Here is a 19562-nt window from a genome sequence, read left to right on the forward strand (position 1 = left end):
AGCAGAAGGGCCTGCGGAGCACCAGCAGGGCAATCACAGGCAGCTGGGCGGGAGATGGCTTAGCCTAACTGGGACCAGCTGACTCCATGACTGGTCTAATAAGAGGCCTTTAATAGCCCTTCACAGTGGGAAGGGCAGGGAGAGAGCTTGAGAGGTGAGTGGAGAGAGGTGAGGAGACCAGAACAGTGGGAGAGAGCAAGTTTGAGAGGAGCAGAGGAGAACATCAGGAACACCAGAAACCACAGAGGGAGAGTGAGGAGCTTCAGCAGATCAAAGGGGGAACTTGCTACTGCTGCAGCCTGGAGAAGGTACCAGGGGGAATCATCTGGGGAAGTGGCCCAGGGAGAGAAGAGCTGCTGCGCCAAGGGCTAAGGGAATCAGCCCTTCCCCTTAGCAGCCGCATAGGGTCCCTGGGCCAGGACACGGCACGAGTGGGCAGGGGCTGGGTTGCTCCCAGATCAGCCTTCACCCCAGCAAGGGCATCTGGCCCTTAAGTGGAACTAGTGGACGGAATAGAGACCAGAAGCCCAGGAACAAGACTGACCTTGTCACACTGGGCAGTATAGCAATTATTTTTGTGTACTGTGTATGCCTTTATATGAACAATAGAGATGATTAAAAGCTTGTATTTCTGTGGTGAAACAATTAAACATTTTGTATGGCATAATACACCATTTTCTTCTGAGCTGAAGTGATGTTTAAACCATTTCTGTTGTGTATGCCATATACAAAAGGTTGCTTGTGTAATAAAATGTCTCATCTCCTATTTTCAGAGGGTTGAATACCAACTGTCAGTGTTAATTTGGGGTCTAATAAATTATATATAAGGCATTTTTAGTGCCTGGGAAAACTTTTTACACAATATTATTTTGTTAAAAAATTGAGATTGTTAACATTTCCTTTTTATTTACAAGTGATTTTGTTTTTTTTTAAGATTGCTATTCCTTGAGTTAAACAGCTTTGTTTTTCAAATCACAGTCTGACAGGTGATTATTTCAAAATGTACTCTAATTGCCCAGATTCCTTTTCCAAAAGGTTAAAAGCATCTCTTTGTTTCAAAAGGATTTACTGTACCCATGGTAAATTTTTTCATCAGAAATGTCATAATAATTTGAGCTTGTTGTCCTACTATCTAAGGGCAACATTAGCAATGACCTGGCTGACTGTAACAGTCTGTGGGGTCAGTGATGTGCAAACGGATGAGCAGTAGAAGCTTGAGACCTGATGGCTTATCATGGCTTCAAAGGACAATTGTGTCTAGCAGCTTGCTTTTGTAGAAGCTTAGGAGGAAACATTGAAGAAGGATCCACAGTTCGACTTGGGAGATGATCATGTGGATGCTGCAAAAGTGCATAATTATATATTTGCATGGTAGACCTTTAATTATTCTTTTCTGAGAGCTGTACGTTTACTTTGTACTCGTATTAGTATAACTCTTTAACTATTATCAAACCCTGCTTTCAGAAGCAGAATCTGAATTTGACTGCTCTAGTGCACATCTATAAGACTGGGATTTGTGTCACTCTGCAGGGCATTTTGGCTAATGAGTAAGGGCAACATAATGGCACTCAAGAGCCTGTAATCCTGAAGTTATGATTTTAAAGCAAAAAAAGCTAGAATGAGCCTGATTTTGCAAACACCTTTCCATGCAAACAGTTCCTTTATTTCCATGGGAATTCCACATTGAGTTCTTAAACAAGAAGAGCACCTAACATTGTGAACCAAACTAGGTAACCAGATGTCCCGTATTTAAGCTCTCCTGCGGGTGTCCAAACTTTTTCTTATAAACAAGCAAATTGTCGCACTTTTTCTGTCTTCCCTATTCTCTATAAATACTGGTCAATCCCATTGCTGGACAAATACCTGCTCATCAGACACTCACCCACCAGCAGTGAATGCAGGGGATCCAGTGTCCAGTGCTCCAGGTAGGTGTACGAAGCTGGAAGCGGGATTCAGGGGGATTATGTGGGACGAGCTGCTGTTCCTCCTGGTCCATCACCGCAGCCCATGCTATATGCTTGCCTTCCCACTAGTCCCTCTAACTTAACATGTACTCTCCCCAGCAGATAAACACGTCATTGTCTGCATTTGTTTTCAGCCATAACTCTTAATTTCCCTGTTGTTTGTGTTCAGACCTGGTGTTTAGCATTATGTAAGCAGCATTATTTGCAGTTGAATGCTGTACTGTTGTCGGGCATACATTTTGTTACTGCTTAACTCAGGCCTAATCCTAGGTGAACTCTGATAACCGTCTAGATGCACAAACTGTTGTTCTTCCTCTGAACTTCAGAAACAGACTCTGTGTGCCTGACACCAGGTTAAGAATCTTTATGATCACTCCACCTGACTCCTGTCCTTTAGCATCATGGGAAGTACTAAAATGCCTACAGATTGCACATGTGCGCGTGCAGACACACACACACACACACACACACACACAAACAAAAGGGACATTTGGTTGCAGACTGTAGAAGGGTGTAGTTAAAGAGGCCAGTCTATTAATTTAAAACCTATTTACAAACACAAATACATAAACAGTTGCTGGAACCTGTCTCCATGGTCTGGTTCCTAGCTTACTGTTGTTTAATTTATACAGATGTCAGGACCTTTTTGTCTTATGGTAGTTCTAAGTACTTTAAGACTTACTCTTCAAATAACTGATTGGCAGTTCATTGAAATTCCAATTTGTAAAGTTGTCAGTCTGAATGTAAATTGTCGCTGTTTTGGAGCTTTGTAAAAATAATTCCCAAACTAATGCCTGATTGTGGTCCCAAGCAGAAAGAGACACTTAATTCTCTGCTCCTGAGCCTTTTAGAAGAGGGAACTTTGGTGTTCCCAATGGAATAAATTGCCTAAGGAGGTTGTGGAATATCCGTCATTGGAGATTTTTACAAGCAGTTTAGACTAGAGGTGAGCAACCCCCAGTGTGCATGCCAAGAGTGGCACATGAGCTGATCTTCATCAGCATGCAAGGCGGGAGCTCAACCCCACTCCTCATCCACCATGCAGCTGGGAGCTTGTTCAAAGCCATGCCACCTGTGAATTAACAAAAGTCAAGCTAATGCTACCAACCACCACTTATATGGTAAAGCTCTGCATCTTATTTGTTAATGAAGCTGTTGTAAGTAGGGCTATTAGTGACTTTAAAAAGTAACACCAGCACTCGGACCGTACATAAAGTTCAAAAGGTCAGATTTAGGTACTCCCCCTCAGAAAGGTACTCCCCCTCAGAAAGGCAAACATCTATAAGGGATAGTCTAATACTAAGTCCTTCCATGAGTTCAAGGGACTGGACTAGATGGCCTTTCAAGACCTCTGGCTGTCTCTATAGTCATGGCACTTCAGCTACAGTGGTAGGCAGACTTTTTGGCGCGAGGGCCAAACATGCTGTTTTGAACAGGTAATGGGAGAGAGTACCTGGGAAGGAGCAACCACAAAATGTAAGGCTAATTCTGCCAGCTTCCATGTCTTCTTTCTATAATCCTTCAAAAAGGGACATGAGATAGTGATAATTCAGCTACCATACAGTCTCTCGGAGACCAAAGCTAGTTGGCACACTTTAGAGTTCAGGGCACCAGCCAAGGTGTTCTATCCTGGACTGTGATCGAGCACTGATGCATTGTTTCTCAGCTTCTCTTTGTTCTCTCCCTTGGGCTACCCTCAGTGACTCTGGGGGCAGGCACAGATGGCCTTTGCTAGGCATTCCCTAGGCTCAGGCAGAACCAGTTGAAATCTGCTCCTTTGGACTCCACAGACCCTGGGCCTTTCCCATAGTAATGAGAACTATTCAGACACAGTCGTTTGAAAATCTTATGGCACAGCTCAGGTATCGCATTTTCAGTTCATTATCAAATAAAACTTATGGTTACCCCAATGGCCATAATTTAGAGCCTTGTGAGCCTCTGCTTAGGCAACTGTACTTCAGTGAATGGATCCCTAACCTCTGCAGGGCACACACTCCATGTCTACCACAAAACTCATCCCCAAAAAAGAGAATTTGGTAAGAAATGGTCATGCTTTTTCCTTCCCCATTTGTCTCTCTCATTGGTATTTCCACGGGAAAGGTTATGAAACCCAGATAGATTAAGTGAACAAAAACTTCAACCTTCCAGAAAGGCAGATAGTCTAACAATCTTTCATTCACCAAGGAGTGTCTTGCAGAATACATGTGACTTGCACACAATTCTCTGCCATCATTTAATTTTAACAGTCTTAAAATGCAAACATAAAATCAAGGCGTAAAACAGTTTTTTCTTCATCAAATGCCTCTGGACTCACTCACAATACATATGTACACTATTACTGCACAAAATGGCAAACACTTACAAATTAATACAAACCAAAAATTAACATGCAAACCAGGTATAACATTAACATCAGCTTCAGTCATACACAAAACATGGTATATTCCATGTCACAGAGGAGGGAAACTGAGCATAAAATGGCATGATTGTTAGAGGGTTAAAAATACCATTCTAGAGTTATACATACAGTCTTGTGCAAAACATCTGGATTTAAAACTGGCTTTCAGAAGTATATAAAGGCAGCCTTGCAAACCCTACTTGCCTTTTCTTCTTGAATAACTGTTTGGAAGACAGAGTAGAATATCATTGTTATTTTTTCCCATCACTGTCTCCTTATTAAGGGTAGGTGAGTGGTTTTCATGCCTAGTATCATACATTTTCTGACAATTGTGCGAGGTTGCATGTGAGTACTGAGCTCCAGAAGGAAGGAGAATATAGAAAAGAGATGTGCTATAACTGAATCTCATACACAGCGATACCATTGAATTAGTCTACAACATACAGTTCCATTATGTAAATGGTGTTGAATTTTGAGCTGATTTGTTGTATATAATTAAAATTAGTTTTTTAAAAGAAGTTCGAAGTGGTTACATTTATTAGGTGTTTGAAAGGAAATGTCGTTCCTCTGATATTGTCTGTAGAAGGAAAGCTTGCCACTTTCATTAGGCAGGATCTTACCACATTTTAGGGCTTCTCTTCACTGTAAGGTAAATTGGCACCCTTGAGATAAATACAGCGGTGCTGATTTAATGGGTCTGGAGAAGACGAGTTAAGTCTGTGGGGAGCACTCTCTTGTCAACTTCAGTACTTCAGCTCTCTTGAGAGGTGAAAGCTAAGTTGTCCGGAGACCATCTCCCGCCAACATAGTGCAGCACAGACTCTGGGTTAGGTCGACTTAAGTAGTGTTACTCTGGGGGGAGGTGATTTTTTTCACATCCATGAACAAAGTAACTTGCATCAATTTAAGCAACAGTGTTAAGACCAGGCATTAGTTGAAACAATCCTAGACATGTACAGCCCTGCTCACCATTGAAATTCATGGGACTCTTGCAGGAATAAGCTAAATAGGATTTTACCCTTTGGTTACTACAAAACATAGAGAAAATTGTTAGAGCTTTGTGTGGATACAAAATTTGTATCTGCGCCCACATTTGCAAAAATTACCCACAGATATCTGCATTGACATCTACATATATAAAGTGGATATCTGCAAATTTACAGGGCTCTAAAATCAGCATCAGAGAAGGGATCACTATTTATTGGGATTCTTCCGTGTGTGATAGTTCATCTTAAAAAATGCCATCCTTCCCTTGTGGCTCAGAAAAAACAGGTGGGAGGAGGGAAGGGAAGGGAGGACACCAGTCTTCATCCTTAAAATTGTGGTAAGTCATCCTTCCAAGCATATAATGCAATTGACAGCAATGGGAATGCCTTGTATTAATAAAGATTTGTAGGATCCAGTCCTGAAATGTAAAGTAAAACATACAAGATATTTAGTACTGATTTTTACTTTCATTAACTTTTATATGAATACTGGAATAAAGGACTAAATTACAAATATACAGCCTGGTTTCCTAGAATCATCACCTTGTTACTAAATTCACTATAAAAATATAGTTTCTCTTTAAAATTATCTCCCTGCTTTTTCATCTGATCTGTCATAAGTAGATGAAAGAAGATTATAGACATAGATTAATAAAAAGAATGTTTATGGGCTGGGTAAAAGGCTGTTTTTATGTAGTCAATGATTCTTGTAGATTTCAATCTTATAAAGAAAAATAGAATAAAAAAATTCGTAATATTTCAATATTTACAGATATAAAAGGCAAGAAATGCAAGTTCTTTTAAGCAATAGGAATATGTGTGCATGCAAGTGAACACCAAAGAAGGTTTTATATTTTTGTTGGCATTAGATCTAGAAATTGCCTTTCATGAGGAAGTGGAAAGAGTTGTATGGCAAAAAGAAATTGATACAGAAGCTTGTAAATAGATATGGAAAGTGGTTGTAAATTGTGGAAAGAAAAAAGGGTCTCCTGTGTGAACGTGGTGGTTTAAGCAAGTACAACATATTAGTGCTGGAAAGAAACCCCTCAGACTGGAAAAGCGTTACATGTATATACCTTTTATTGGCTTAATGAGAAATAAATCATTCTCTAGCACTCAATAAGATTAATTTTCCATTTACTGATTGTTGACAAATATATATGAATATTATTATCCTGCACCTCAGATATGGTAGGGCTGCTTTGTGTCACACCATGAGCAAACTCTGACTCCACAGCCACCCCACCCCACTGCGGTCCACTCTACCAGAGGTGACAGACTTTAAAGCCCATTGGTCCAGTTTTCTACCTTTCTGCTTTCCTCCATGCCATGCTATGTTGAGGAGAAATGCACACCTTAAACTCTATTAAACCACTACGTTATCTTCCTTCAAGTACATCTATAAAACTCATCCATGTTATTGTGCCCATAAAATAATCGATAATGGCTAGGCAGCTGGTGTGCTAAATCTTTATGGTAAATATGATTACTTCAGTGGAAGCTGAGAAATTTTGCTGGGCTGTGAGCAGCACACGGAGCCTTCCCTGCAATGCAGACAGCCAAGTGGTCTGGGGCTGTTGGCAAGCAGAGAAGCCTGAAGCACTCTAAAACAGGCACCTCTGGTAGAGCGGACTGGGGGTTAGGAGGCAAAAGAGAGTTAAGCTCTAAAAGGTCTTAAAGGTAAAGTGAAGTGGCTTGCGACTGATGACAATGAAGGTGAGAGAAGCAGTGGAGAGACGTATTCAAAACAATGATCTAAAATTAGTAACCACAGCTTATTCTCTTTAAATCAATCATTTGGGGTGGGATAGGATTGCCTGCGTCATGCGTAGTCAGGAAGAAATTTTAGTAGTCAGGAAGCATGATGAGGGCCTGGACAAAGTTTTAGCTAGGTGGACCGAGATCAAAGGTCTTGTTGCGCAGAAAGAGTCAGAGGAGTGTAGATATGGCATGAATGTGAACATCAATGGAGAGGGCTCAAGCAAAGAGGACGGGTAGAACACAGACCTGACTCACTGGGAGGATGGTCGTGTTTTCATGGTGACATAGAGAGGAGTTAGAAGAGAGTGAGTGGACAAAAAGATTAAGTGCTCAGTTAGGTATATTAATCTTTATTATAGTAACCCTTTAGGCCAGGTTTGCTACTCGAGTTTCATTAAAAGGTACCTGCTCCTCAGCTACTTCATTTTTAAAAGCCACTGCGCAAATTCAACCCTAAACAATACAGCAATAATAATAACTGTATAAGCAGCAGACAATAAATGCATTCTTCTGTCGATCCAGCCATATTGTTTAATCTTGTTTGTATAAGTAAATATTTATAATTGTATATTAGAAAAACAAGGTGGGTAAGGTAATACCTATCACTGGACCGACTTCTGTTGGTCAATGTTATAGGCTTTTGAGCTTATGCAGAGCTCCTCTTCCTGCGAGTATATGAGGCACACTAGTGAGTTGGTGTGAGAGATCTCTCTCTAAGCCATTCTGCAGAGGATATGGATCCAGAGGGATGAAATGGTGAGGAAGGTGGCATTATGCTAACCTGGCCTTAGGTGTCCGCTTTCCGTAAGTAAAAGGAGGGGAAACATAGATAAAGGATGTAGTAAACAATGGTTTAATTTTCTGTTCCACCACAGATTTCCTGTGTGATTTTGGACAAGCCCTTAATCTCTCAGCTCCCCATAACTCCTTCACTTTGCAAGCTGGATACCACTAATATTCATTTTAAGCACTAATTATGATTGTGGGTGGGGAGGAATTGTAAAGAAAGTAATAATGATTTGGGCTGTTAGCTGAAGTCCATTAAAACACATTTGTCATCAGTTTTCTTAATAATAGTGTTTGTTTTAAACTATATATGTGCGTTTGTGCCTCAGGTGAATACTTTATACACACACAACATAGCATGTGTGATGTATCTGCAGAAGTTCACAGTATGTATATCGCATGTGCATACACACACACAAGGTGTTTGTGCATGTGTTTGTGTACTGTATTAACAAAATGTAGAAACTGTCTTCAAAGAACTTTTAGCTCATGATAATTTTCCTGTCAGTGGTAATTATATGCTTTTAGTAACTTCTTTTTTGATTCATTTAGCAGCAGCAACAGAAGAACCAGAGGTGATTCCAGACCCAGCCAAGCAGACAGATCGAGTAGTGAAAATAGCAGGAATAAGTGCTGGAATTCTGGTATTCATCCTCCTCCTCCTAGTTGTCATATTAATTGTCAAAAAAAGGTAAGAAATATTAAATTTTCCTGTCTTCGCCTGTTTCTTCTGTACTGAATAATCCAAGAATATTTGTTCTCAGAGCATTTCAGAAAAAGAATTATCAGGAGAAGTAGGTGAATAAAATATATGCTCAGCTTTTGAGTGGATTCTTTTATTGCTTGTTAGTCAGTGGTGTAATGTTTTTATAATAAATTTTGATTTTTGTGTATATAGAATAAGGATTGCTGTTATTTTGTTATTTCCAGTAGCTTTAAATTTCAAGTTGTAAAAGTACACCACAGTGCATAAAAATTAAAATGCAGATTCTTACTTACTTTACCCTCCATATTATAAACTTTATAAAAATTTGATTCCATATGCAGTCCTTATGAGTCCTGCATTAAAAAATATCTGACTTTTCTCGCAAAATATTTATATTTGACTCCATTCTTTTAAATCTAGAAAATAATATTTTTTTTTTAAAAATCACGCTTGATTTCTATAAAATTATCTAGTGAGTCTTTAGTGCATGATTATTAAGGTATTAATCTGAATGAAATTCAACTGCTTTTAGTACCCTTAATATTCAGAAAACAAGCAATATCGCCATCTTCTGGGATTATAAAATAAGTCTGCACAAAAGGCTAATTTCATTTACAAAGTACTACCGTATATTACTTGTGTATTAATATTATGCATAACTTTTCAGTACATTCAACTCTTAGCCTCACATAAAATTTCATAATATATTTCTACCAATTCTTAGCCAGAGCATCTTAACTATTAATACAAATTATGAGTTCTTCATCTCATTCCCTCTTTTTTTCCTTCACCTAGCCCTTCACCCCGATCTCTTTCAGGATGCACAAACCAGTATGTGCTGTTTAGAATGAGATCTTTTTTCTTCCAGAGGTTTGTCTTTCCCCTGCCCCCACCTCTAGAATTTTTAACACAGAATGTATTTGTAAATATTGCATATGTTAAACTGAAATGAAGTTTTCTATTATTTTTAGAAAATAGAAGAACCTTAAAATTGTGCCTAAGATCATACTATGTGTTATAATTAATGGTGTCCATTAGATTTTTTTTTAATTTATTGCCTCTTTACAATTATCCCTGGAGATATATAACTTGGAGAAGAAACGTCTGCATTAGAAACATTAGGTATGCTTATAGTGTTTTGTGTTAGTTAGCTACATACGTGATTTTCCAACAGTGCTTTCACTTCTCTCTGTTGTCTACCTCTGTGGTTGAGAATTATATGCATATACAAAAGAGCAATTCATAATATTTAAAAAAAACATAAAACCTTATTTTCTCTATTTACACAAATTGTGAATCGTGATGTGTGGATTTTTCAGCAAGACATTTTTCTTAATTTGTATTGCAGGATATATTGTATCTTTTCACTTGGATCCCCTCATACTCAATACAAAATGTGGCTGGCTCCCCACTATTTATTGCCAGTCACTGCCAAATGGGATTGGCTAATCTGATGGATAAAAACTTCGTAAAACTTCAGGGTGTATGAAAACATGCATTAGCGGATGTCTTCACTTCTTACATTCAGAGCCTTCCCGAACTCTTGAATTCCTAATGTATTAATTTGCTTGTTGAATATAAATTAACAGTGTCACTATAAAGATGCTTTAAAACTTTCTTCCCTCTATGAAACCCTGAAAGCAGTAATAGGTTTGAAGTTATACTTCATCATGTGTGTAAAAATGCATAACACATTTCAATTCCTGTAACATTTTGTATTCTAAATAGGTGGGGAAATTAACCTATTTAATGAATCTTTAATGTTTAGTAATTTTTCACAATGATAGTTTAATTGGTCGTCTGCTGAATATATAATAGATCTTTCAGTTTTCCTCCCTCAGGAAAAATGGACAATTTTTTATATCAACCTTAGTCAAGGTCACTTACAACAGTTACATAAAATATTAAGACAATGGCATACACATACCTGAATTAATTCTGCCCCTCTGATGAATCAGGACACTTTATTTAAAACATCAATGAACAGATGGAATATCTCTGTCACACACCCTCACTCATGCACTCTCTCTTGCAAATGTGCATATGCACAATCACACTTCAGTTAGCTGTGGTGGGTTTGAACATTGGATAAGTTACATATCAGCATACGTATCTAGCGATTCCATAATGTAGTATCCCTTTTGATACATGAGATTGATTATAATCTAGTGTATGGGAAAATTAATAGTATAATGAGTTTACTCATTCCCATGGGTTAAATAAGTCTTGTGCAAACACAGATCTCTAAATTTGATTAAATGTGGCTTTCTCTTTTAATGAAGGGAAAAAAACGTAGTGGTAAGCCGTTCTGTTAATGATTTCACAGGTCTGAGACATGTTTCATGTTTGCCTGATCATTTTGTGCAAATTGGTTTATGTTCAACTGGATGAAACTCATTGACTCTTACACAGTTTTACAAAGTAATCCAACTAAGAAAAGGGATACTGCATCTTTCAAATAGCAATGTCAGGTTTTTTTAATCATTGGGCTATTTCCAAATGTACTTCATTTCCTTTCATTTGTTTACCTTCCATATTTTTAAATGCTTAGCATGCATACATCAACATTTCTAACTGTTAAGATTTATAAATATAAAATATGTTTGCACTCAGCAAATGTGTGTATATATCAGTATCAGTACACACATATATCTGCTGTAAAATGTATATTGTGTATAGTATGAGTGTACACATATATGTACATATAGTATGGATGCGAACATATATGTACACCTGTGTACCAGTAAAGACTTTAAATTTCATGAAGACATTTTAGTCATTTTTCTGACCAAACATATTAATACAATCTTTAGTTTTTGTAGCTGAAATGTAAGAAGCATATTTACTACACAGGCTTTGTACACAGCTACTCCATTTGTCATGACATTTAGGTAGTAATTTATCATCAGACTATGCTGAAATTCATGTTGAAAATACATAATCCATTTAATTTTCCATTTTTGGCAACAGATTAAATGTCAGCATGTAATTTTTTTTCAATGAGCTCTTTCTAAAAACCGAATCATCATTGTATTTTTTTAATTGCATGGCAAATTGAAGCTAATCAGTGCATGAGCAAGTTGAAATGCTAACCAAAGAAACATGGATTTTTCAATTTTTTTAAACACACATTTCTCTGCTTTGTTCAGTGTGACAGAGTCACGCTTTTCATTCACCATTGCTTCTCTTTTCCCACTGTCTGTGATTTGCTTGCCAGGAGGAGCTACTATTCTTACTCCTACTATCTGTAAGTAGAAAATGGGTGACTTACTACTTTACATGTTTTAAAGATGCAGTATCCCTTTAAAAAAAAAAGAAAAAGTAATTTTGCTAAATTTCAATTTTTGACATATTTTCTTGGTCTTGTGGGGTCTAAAGGTTCCCTTATGGTTTTCCTATTTTGCCTTTTTTTTTAAGGGATATTGTATTTATAACTGTTTGTTGATTTTTACTTTTTGACTACCTTTTTCCCATAATAATCATTTTAGTTAGTATAGTCACATTTTGATTTGCATTCTATATCAAACTTACACATCACACTAAGAAATGTCTTGTGTCATCGCTATCCTATAGGAAGCCATGGCTGTGATACTGTGTAACACTGGTTTTATGCAAATTTTATGTACATATCAAAAGTGTGCATGCTGTCTGGAGGGCAGAATATTTGCAGTGATGGGAGCAACAATGGGAATTGTTTTTGCAAAAAATGTCTATACATGATTTTTCTCTGTTGCTCATAGGGCAATCTGCATACTCAAAATTAGTTTATACTGCATTGCAGAAACTTTGCTTAACTGTAGCAGAATTATATTCCTGTGTATGGGCCAAGTGAATTTTTGTATGATCTGTAATGATGTAGGCATTGATTAGGGTAAGTGCTTAAGCATATGGGATGTGCATAAATTCCTTTGATTTCAGATCTGTTTCCAGATCTGAAGAACTGGGTCTGCCCCAGGAAAGCTCATCACCTAATAAGTTATTTTGTTACTCTTTAAAGTGCTACATGACTGCCTTTTTCTATTTCAAAGGAATTACAGCAGGTACTCAGTTAGTACTGGATTAGGGTGCTCTGCTATATATTTGTTTAAACAGGTTATTTACTTGACTTCTTTTAATAAACTGAAAAACCTAAACAAGCCAGGATCAGCTAATACTGCCATTCTTTACTTCGCTGTGATGAATTGTAATTTTATTGTTAAGTTAGAATTGTTTCAGCCAAAGATAATGTACTGCACAGTTTCATACTATGATAGAGTACTTTTCCTCTCTAACAGCCACTAAAATATACACCTACTGTAGGTTATGCACTGGGATCCTTTGCTAGGTAACAATAGCTAATTTATACTCCTGTCATTCTCAAGTACTTGCATAATAAATTGCTTAACTGCCTGACCAGATTTGCCTTTAGAAAACTTCAGACCTACAAGAAGTCAATGATTGCAATGCTAAAACACATGGACCTTTTTTGAGAAAGCTGACACAGCATAAGAAAGAGTAAACTACTATTGTACCTTGATAAGGTATAAAGCTTTTCAGTGGCTGCTAATTTATGTAACATAGCTAGTATTTTTTTTAACAAAATGGTGCTTTAAAATGGAGTTCAGTCTAGCAGAGACATTAGATTTATCAACCTTTTTTTGTTTGTTTCTCAAAGTAACCTTAAAACTAGGAGACTTTCAAGTGTGAGCCTTCAATTTATGGAAAATATTTGAAAGCCTTTGATACTGAAAAGCTAAAGTCTGAGGTGGATATGCCAGTTTCAGGAAAGCTTTGACAGCATTAGAGAGCAGTAATAAATCTGGAGCATTTTTAGTTCCGGGACTTGCATTTTACAAATACCAAGGGTTGTTCAGCTGGAATAATGGGGACATATTTATCTGTGGATTGCAGAATTCTCAGTTTTTGTGCCCTGGGGCTTTAATTAAAGAATTAAAGAAGGTCTGAGAAGACCTTCAGGACTTCCCTAACAGGTTGTTAGGATGAAAGTCTCAAGGATATGAAGGAGCTAGATCGATCTAAAAATCTTCCCTGCTTGATTATATACTTGCATACCAGTTCTCAGGTCTGCTCTGCCTTTCCTGTTTTCAACTCTTCTTTGTGGATCTTAAAAGCTGAGTCAAGTTTGTTAAATCTGAGAAACAGACTTCAAAGGAATTATTATCTAGTGGGGAAACGGCCCCACTTCCTGTTCCTGGACCACAGGGTAGATCATTTCCCTATTCTGGTCAGTCATAAATTCTAGCACAGGGGTCAGCAACCCCCAGCATAGGTGCCAGAAGTGGCACACAAGCCAATTTTCATCAGCACGCAAGGTGGGAGCTCAGCCCTGCCCCTTCTCCCGCAGGCAGCCAGGGGCTTGCTCAAAGCCATGCCACCTGTGGTTAACAAAAGAGCAGCTAATGCTACCAACCACCACCTAAACGTTAAAGCTCTGCATCTTTATTTATTTATTAATTAAGCTGTTGTAAGTAAGATTTCGAACAACTTTAAAAAGTATCACCGGCACTTGGACCGTACATAGAGCTCAATTTTGGCACTCTGCCTGAGAAAGGTTGCTGACCCCTGTTCTAACAGATACCAAGCTGGAGGCATACAGTAGCCTACACTAGTGTTTTCCTCACCTACCACTCCTGTATAGTTGCAAAATACTGAAATTTTGCAGGCAACAGTAGAAGGTTCCGACACAACTTTTATCCAGTGAAATATATGGTCGATATGCAAGTTGTAGAAGCATTTAATAGTATGGTTATAACATTGATTTTCCTTAGGGAAAGATCATGAAAGTAAACTGTTTATTTAATTCAATTTTCAATGTACAGTACTTGCTTTGCTGATTACCTCTTTTCTATATAGTGTGCCTGTCATTCATCAAACAGGCAAAATGGCTGTCTTTAGCCTTACTGCTTTGAGCTGTAGAAGTTACTATAATAAAAATATTGAATGTTTTGTTGTACTTATTCATATAGTATGTGTAGCTCATTCATAAAGAACTAATGAATACTTTATATAATACCTTGCACATTTTAGAATTTAAATGCAGGAGTCTTAAAATGACAACTCTCAGCTCTATCAGCTCTGACTTTCGAGGGCAATGAGTCACTTGCAGTGCTGCATTTATAAGGAGAGTTTCTTGCATAATATCCTCACTGTGCAGTTAACCTTTACTGTGCGTTCACGTTTCATCAGATATTTAGGTGTTTTGTTTGTTTGTGTTTTTCTTGGCTGGGCAGCAAACTTGCTAAGAAACGCAAGGACGCCATGGGGAATACCAGACAAGAAATGACACACATGGTGAATGCCATGGATAGGAGTTATGCTGATCAGAGCACTCTTCATGCAGAGGATCCTCTTTCCATCACCTTCATGGACTCTCATAACTTCAACTCCAGATGTAAGTACAACGGTGATAGATCCCATTGATCTATGAGAGTTGGCTATGAGAAAATAGGAAAGGCATAGTGTGGTTGTTCTGGATTGATGCATCAAGCCCACCAATGGGGGAACAAAGGGGTCAACTGCCCCAGGGCCTGGGGATAGTAATGGATACTGCTACTGCAGCGGCAACAATGGTCGGAGCCCTGGGCCCTTTAAGTCACTGTTTGACTGCCATGCAGTGTGCTCTGGGCAGCACTGAGAGCTGGGATGGGTGGGATGTGCTGCTGTCCAGCTGGCTCTGAGGACTGGCTGGATTGGCCCTGCCCCTTCTGCCCAAGGCCATACTCCTTCTCCAGGCACAGAGCAGGGCCCCACCACCGCCAGCCATGCCTGGGGCCCGGCAAAGCTGCCAGCCCTGCTGTGTTGCTTACAACAGTGGTACTCAACCAGGGACACATGAAGTTCTGCCAGGGTACATCAGCTCATCTCAGTATTTGCCTGGTTTTACAACAGGCTATGTGAAAAGCACTTGTGAAGTCAATACAAACTCAAATGTCATACAAGCAACAGCTTGTCTATATTGCTGTATGTACTATACACTAAAATGTAAGTGCAATGTTTATATTCCAGCCCCATTTGTTTTATAAGTATATGGTAAAGATAAGAAAGTAACCAATTTTTCAGTAATAGCGCATTGTGGTATTTTATATTTTAACATCTGATTTTGTAAGCAACTAGTTTTTAAATGCTGTGAAACTTGGGGTACCACCAGATAAATCCAATTCCTGAAAGGGGTGCAGTAGCCTGAAGTGGTTGAGAACCACTGGCATATAGGCCTGATTAATGTAGGTTTCAGTGGGAAGTAAGAGAAATAAGTGTTTAGAAAGGAATGCTTATGTATAATAGACTGGAAGTGTTTTTCCCTAGGAGTATGTCATGTTGTTTGACATATTTGAAGTTAGTTATAGTTAATGCTAATTAGTACACTTTCTAAAGCCAACTCTCTGTTTTTATTGCACCTTTTCAAACTGCATTCCAAAAGATTCTTTTCCTGTGCGAGCACATTGTATACCAGAATATTAAGCAATTGCCATTTTGCACAATGTAACCATAATCAGTTAGCTCTTTTATTGTTGTTGTTTTTTCTCCTTTTTACCTGTGCTTGGTGCTTTTTTCCCCTAGGAAAAAAAGGGTGCTGGAACTCTGCACCCCTTATTTTAACCTCCCCCACCCCCCAACCTGTGGCCAGGCTTTAACTCCACGCCCCACCCCTCAGTGGCCCCAACCAGCCGCAGCCTTAACCCCCACCCTCCCCCTCACAGCCCCAACTCACAGCCAGGCTTTAACTCCCCTCCCCTTTGGCCCCAATCTGCAGCAGCCTTAACCCCCCCCTCCCCCTCCCCCCCCCACGGCCAAGCTTTAACTGCCCACCCAGCCCCCCGATGGCCTCAATCTGGCACATCCTTAACTCCCCACCCCTCCCCTTCCGCCGCAGCCCCAACCCACCACAGTCTTAAATGCCCCCCCCCTCAATCTTGGCTATGTTTTAACCCCTTGCTGCCTCCCCCGCACTCCCAACCCCCTGTCGCCTTTAACCCTCCCCCAGCCCACGATTCATTTTCCTTTCAAAAGGAGCAGCACATGCTGCTGCTTCTTTGGCAGACATCGTGTTCCATTCCACACAGCTGCGTGGCTTCCTCCAGCCCATACAGTTTGGCAGGGGCAGCTCTCTGACCTGCTGTGCTGAAAGGGCAGGGAGCCAGAGGGAGCTGGAGGAAGAGCGGCAGCAGTGGCGGGAGCCGCCAGTGGGTGCTTAAAGAGCCATATGCAGCTAAGAGCTGCCCAGCTGCCCTGCGAAAAAAGGTGGCGGAACACAGTTCCTCTGCGTTCCACGTTTCTGCTGCATTCCACCGGAAAATAAAGTTTCTCCCTTTTGGAGGTGAGGAAGTTGCAACAGACAGGAGCAAAAATTTGTTTTCTCAATTCTTTTGTAAAACGCCTCTTTGCTGATTTTTTTAGCTGTGTCTACACTTGCATTCTTCTTTCAAAAGATGAATGCAAATGAGGGAAATGGAAAATGCGAATGAGGCACTAAATTACATATTTGTGCTTCATTTGCATAATCTCTTTTAAGAAGCGATTCTTTCAAAAGAAAAAAAAGCAGTGCAAATTGGGCTCTTTTGAAAATAAGCCCCATCTTCGAAAGAACCCTTCTTCCTATTTTTGTTTCAGGAAGAAGGGGTCTTTTGAAGATGAGGTTTATTTTCGAAAGAGCCCCATCTACAGTGTTTTCTCTTTTGAAATAATCTCTTCTGAAAAGGAATTATGCTAATGAAGCACAAGATATGTAAATCAGTGCCTCATTTGTATTTTCATTTTCCCTCACTTGCATTCCTCTTTTGGAAGGGGAATGCAGGTGTAGACAAAGCCATACAGAGGTTAGCTACATATCTGTATTTCTCTGAAAACTGAGAAAGGGTTTAAGGATGCATCCCTGCCCCTCTTACTACAGTACTTAACAAGTACTGTTCAGGATGCATTTAGTCTCAGGTAAGCCAATGCAGAGCATGTGATCAAGTGCTTCCCTGAATTTTCTGAATGAAGGTCTGCAGATACTTCCTGATTCATTTCAAATTAAGTAGTACTTATAATAGTGATCTTTGATCTGTTGCACTATTGCTCCTTAATATTGTTGGAGATAATTTAAAATGTAGATGAGAATGTCAAAAATCAGTTTTTAACTTTTCTCTACTTGGAGCCAGTTAGAACACTGAACAGAAACTCTAAGTGGTTTGGCAGCTGTGTGTTACGTTGTGATCTAAGAAACAAATTTGGAGGTACCCTCAGATCTCACTGTTCAGGTCAGTGAAGCACAATATGCTGTAAAGATTATGTTTGTTAGGTATCTTCTATCCAATTCAAGTTGAAGTGCTTGCTACTTCTGTATGGAGTTCAGGTGCTGTAATAGTGGCTGTGTACAACTGTGGCTAGAGGTGGTCAGAATTTCGCCAGCGAATGCTAATTCACCAGACTCTCAACAAAACTGAGGCGGGCTTCCCACCGGTCCCCACCTGCCAGGCAAGTTGAAAACCTGTCTGCTTACCTGCCAGCTTTCTTGCCGATCAGGAGCCGTTCTGAAAGCCCTGACTCTCAGGTTTCCAAGGTCTGCAGTTTTGCAGCAACCAGCCAGGCAGATTGTCCCATTGCTCTGACTTTATTCCATTTTGCAGAGAATTTTAATGTTTCTTTGTTGTTGTTGTTCTCACCCCAAATCAGAATAAAATCTGTTTTTTAAATATCAAAATCTTTCATGAAATGGTATGCAGTTCTCCCCACAGCTCTAGTCATAGCCCATAAAATCCTGGCTGTTTTAACTAAGATATGGTTACATCAGTATGTGCAGCATTTCCATGTTTTTCCCATACTTACATTGGGAAATATCTTGAGCACTTGCTAATAATGAGGCTATTAACTGCAAATATTTATTTAGTTCTCTGAGATCGTCAGATTTTTAAAGAATGCCTTTTGATATTGGGATTGGGACATTTAAGTAAATGTTGCACATTAATAAATGGGTTCAGTTAAAAAGGAAAGGCATAGTTCTGTAAAAGTGAAATATTACGCCACGCTAATGAAGACTAGTGAGGGACCATGTCCCCTTCAAGAGTAAAAGCTTGTTGAATCAAATGCATATGATGATTTTTGAACTTCATTGCAAATAAGAACCAGTTCTGCTTGTACTCTTATACTTAGGAATGTCATTGTCTAATGCAGCTAAAGTTTACAATGGCTTGTTTTAGCTATTAGAATAAATATACAGCACACAAGACAGAGCCTTTCCCTTCTGTTAAGCATGATATCCATCGACTGGATAAACTGGAAGTATACATTCTCTGTTTGCTGCTACAAAATAAATGGGAGTTTCACTGTGCATTTTATCCTGTTGTTTTTCTTCTTAATAATACACTAATTGAGGGTAATGTATTTCTTCATGAGCTTTGTTTTCCTGCAGTGCCCAATGATCCACTTGTGCCGACTGCTGTGTTAGGTGAGGACCTAGTCCTTCATCATCTGTTCTTGCATGGATTTCATCTCCTTGCATGGTTTATAGCTCTGTCAACAAATACATTGTGTGCAGTATTGAAACTGCTTCTTTTAGATACCATTGATAGATAGCCAAGCTATTGTCAGATAATGGCTACGTCTACACTAGCCCCAAACTTCAAACTGGCCACGCAAATGGCCATTTCCAAGTTTACTAATGAAGCGCTGAAATGCATATTCAGTGCTTCATTAGCATGCGGGCGGTCGCGGCGCTTCGAAATTGATGCACCTCACCGCCGCGCGGCTCATCCCGACGGGGCTCCTTTTCGAAAGGACCCCACCTACTTCGAAGTCCCCTTATTCCCATGAGCTGATGGGAATAAGGGGACTGCGAAGTAGACAGGGTCCTTTTGAAAAGAAACCCTGTCGGGATGAGCCGCGTGGCGGCGAGCCACGTCCATTTCGAAGCGCCGCGACTGCCCTCATGCTAATGAAGCACTGAATATGCATTTCAGCGCTTCATTAGTAAACTTGGAAATGGC

At 39.4% G+C, this 19562-nt stretch overlaps 1 protein-coding gene across 4 annotated transcripts in view; it reads left to right on the plus strand.

Annotated features, from left to right (window-relative positions):
• The window catches only part of PTPRK (protein tyrosine phosphatase receptor type K), a 635931-nt gene that overhangs the window by 572153 nt on the left and 44216 nt on the right, over positions 1–19562 (plus strand). For 2 of the 4 annotated variants that reach the window (XM_074990593.1, XM_074990595.1), the window contains exons 14-15: positions 8448–8586; positions 14832–14992. In XM_074990593.1, coding sequence (XP_074846694.1) covers positions 8448–8586; positions 14832–14992 — 300 coding nt within the window. The remainder of the gene's footprint in view (positions 1–8447; positions 8587–14831; positions 14993–19562) is intronic. The other 2 variants (XM_074990594.1, XM_074990596.1) reach the window with 1 other exon arrangement.

This window comes from Carettochelys insculpta, chromosome 3 (assembly GCF_033958435.1).
Source record: "Carettochelys insculpta isolate YL-2023 chromosome 3, ASM3395843v1, whole genome shotgun sequence".
In the NCBI taxonomy this organism is placed as follows: Eukaryota; Metazoa; Chordata; order Testudines; family Carettochelyidae; genus Carettochelys; species Carettochelys insculpta.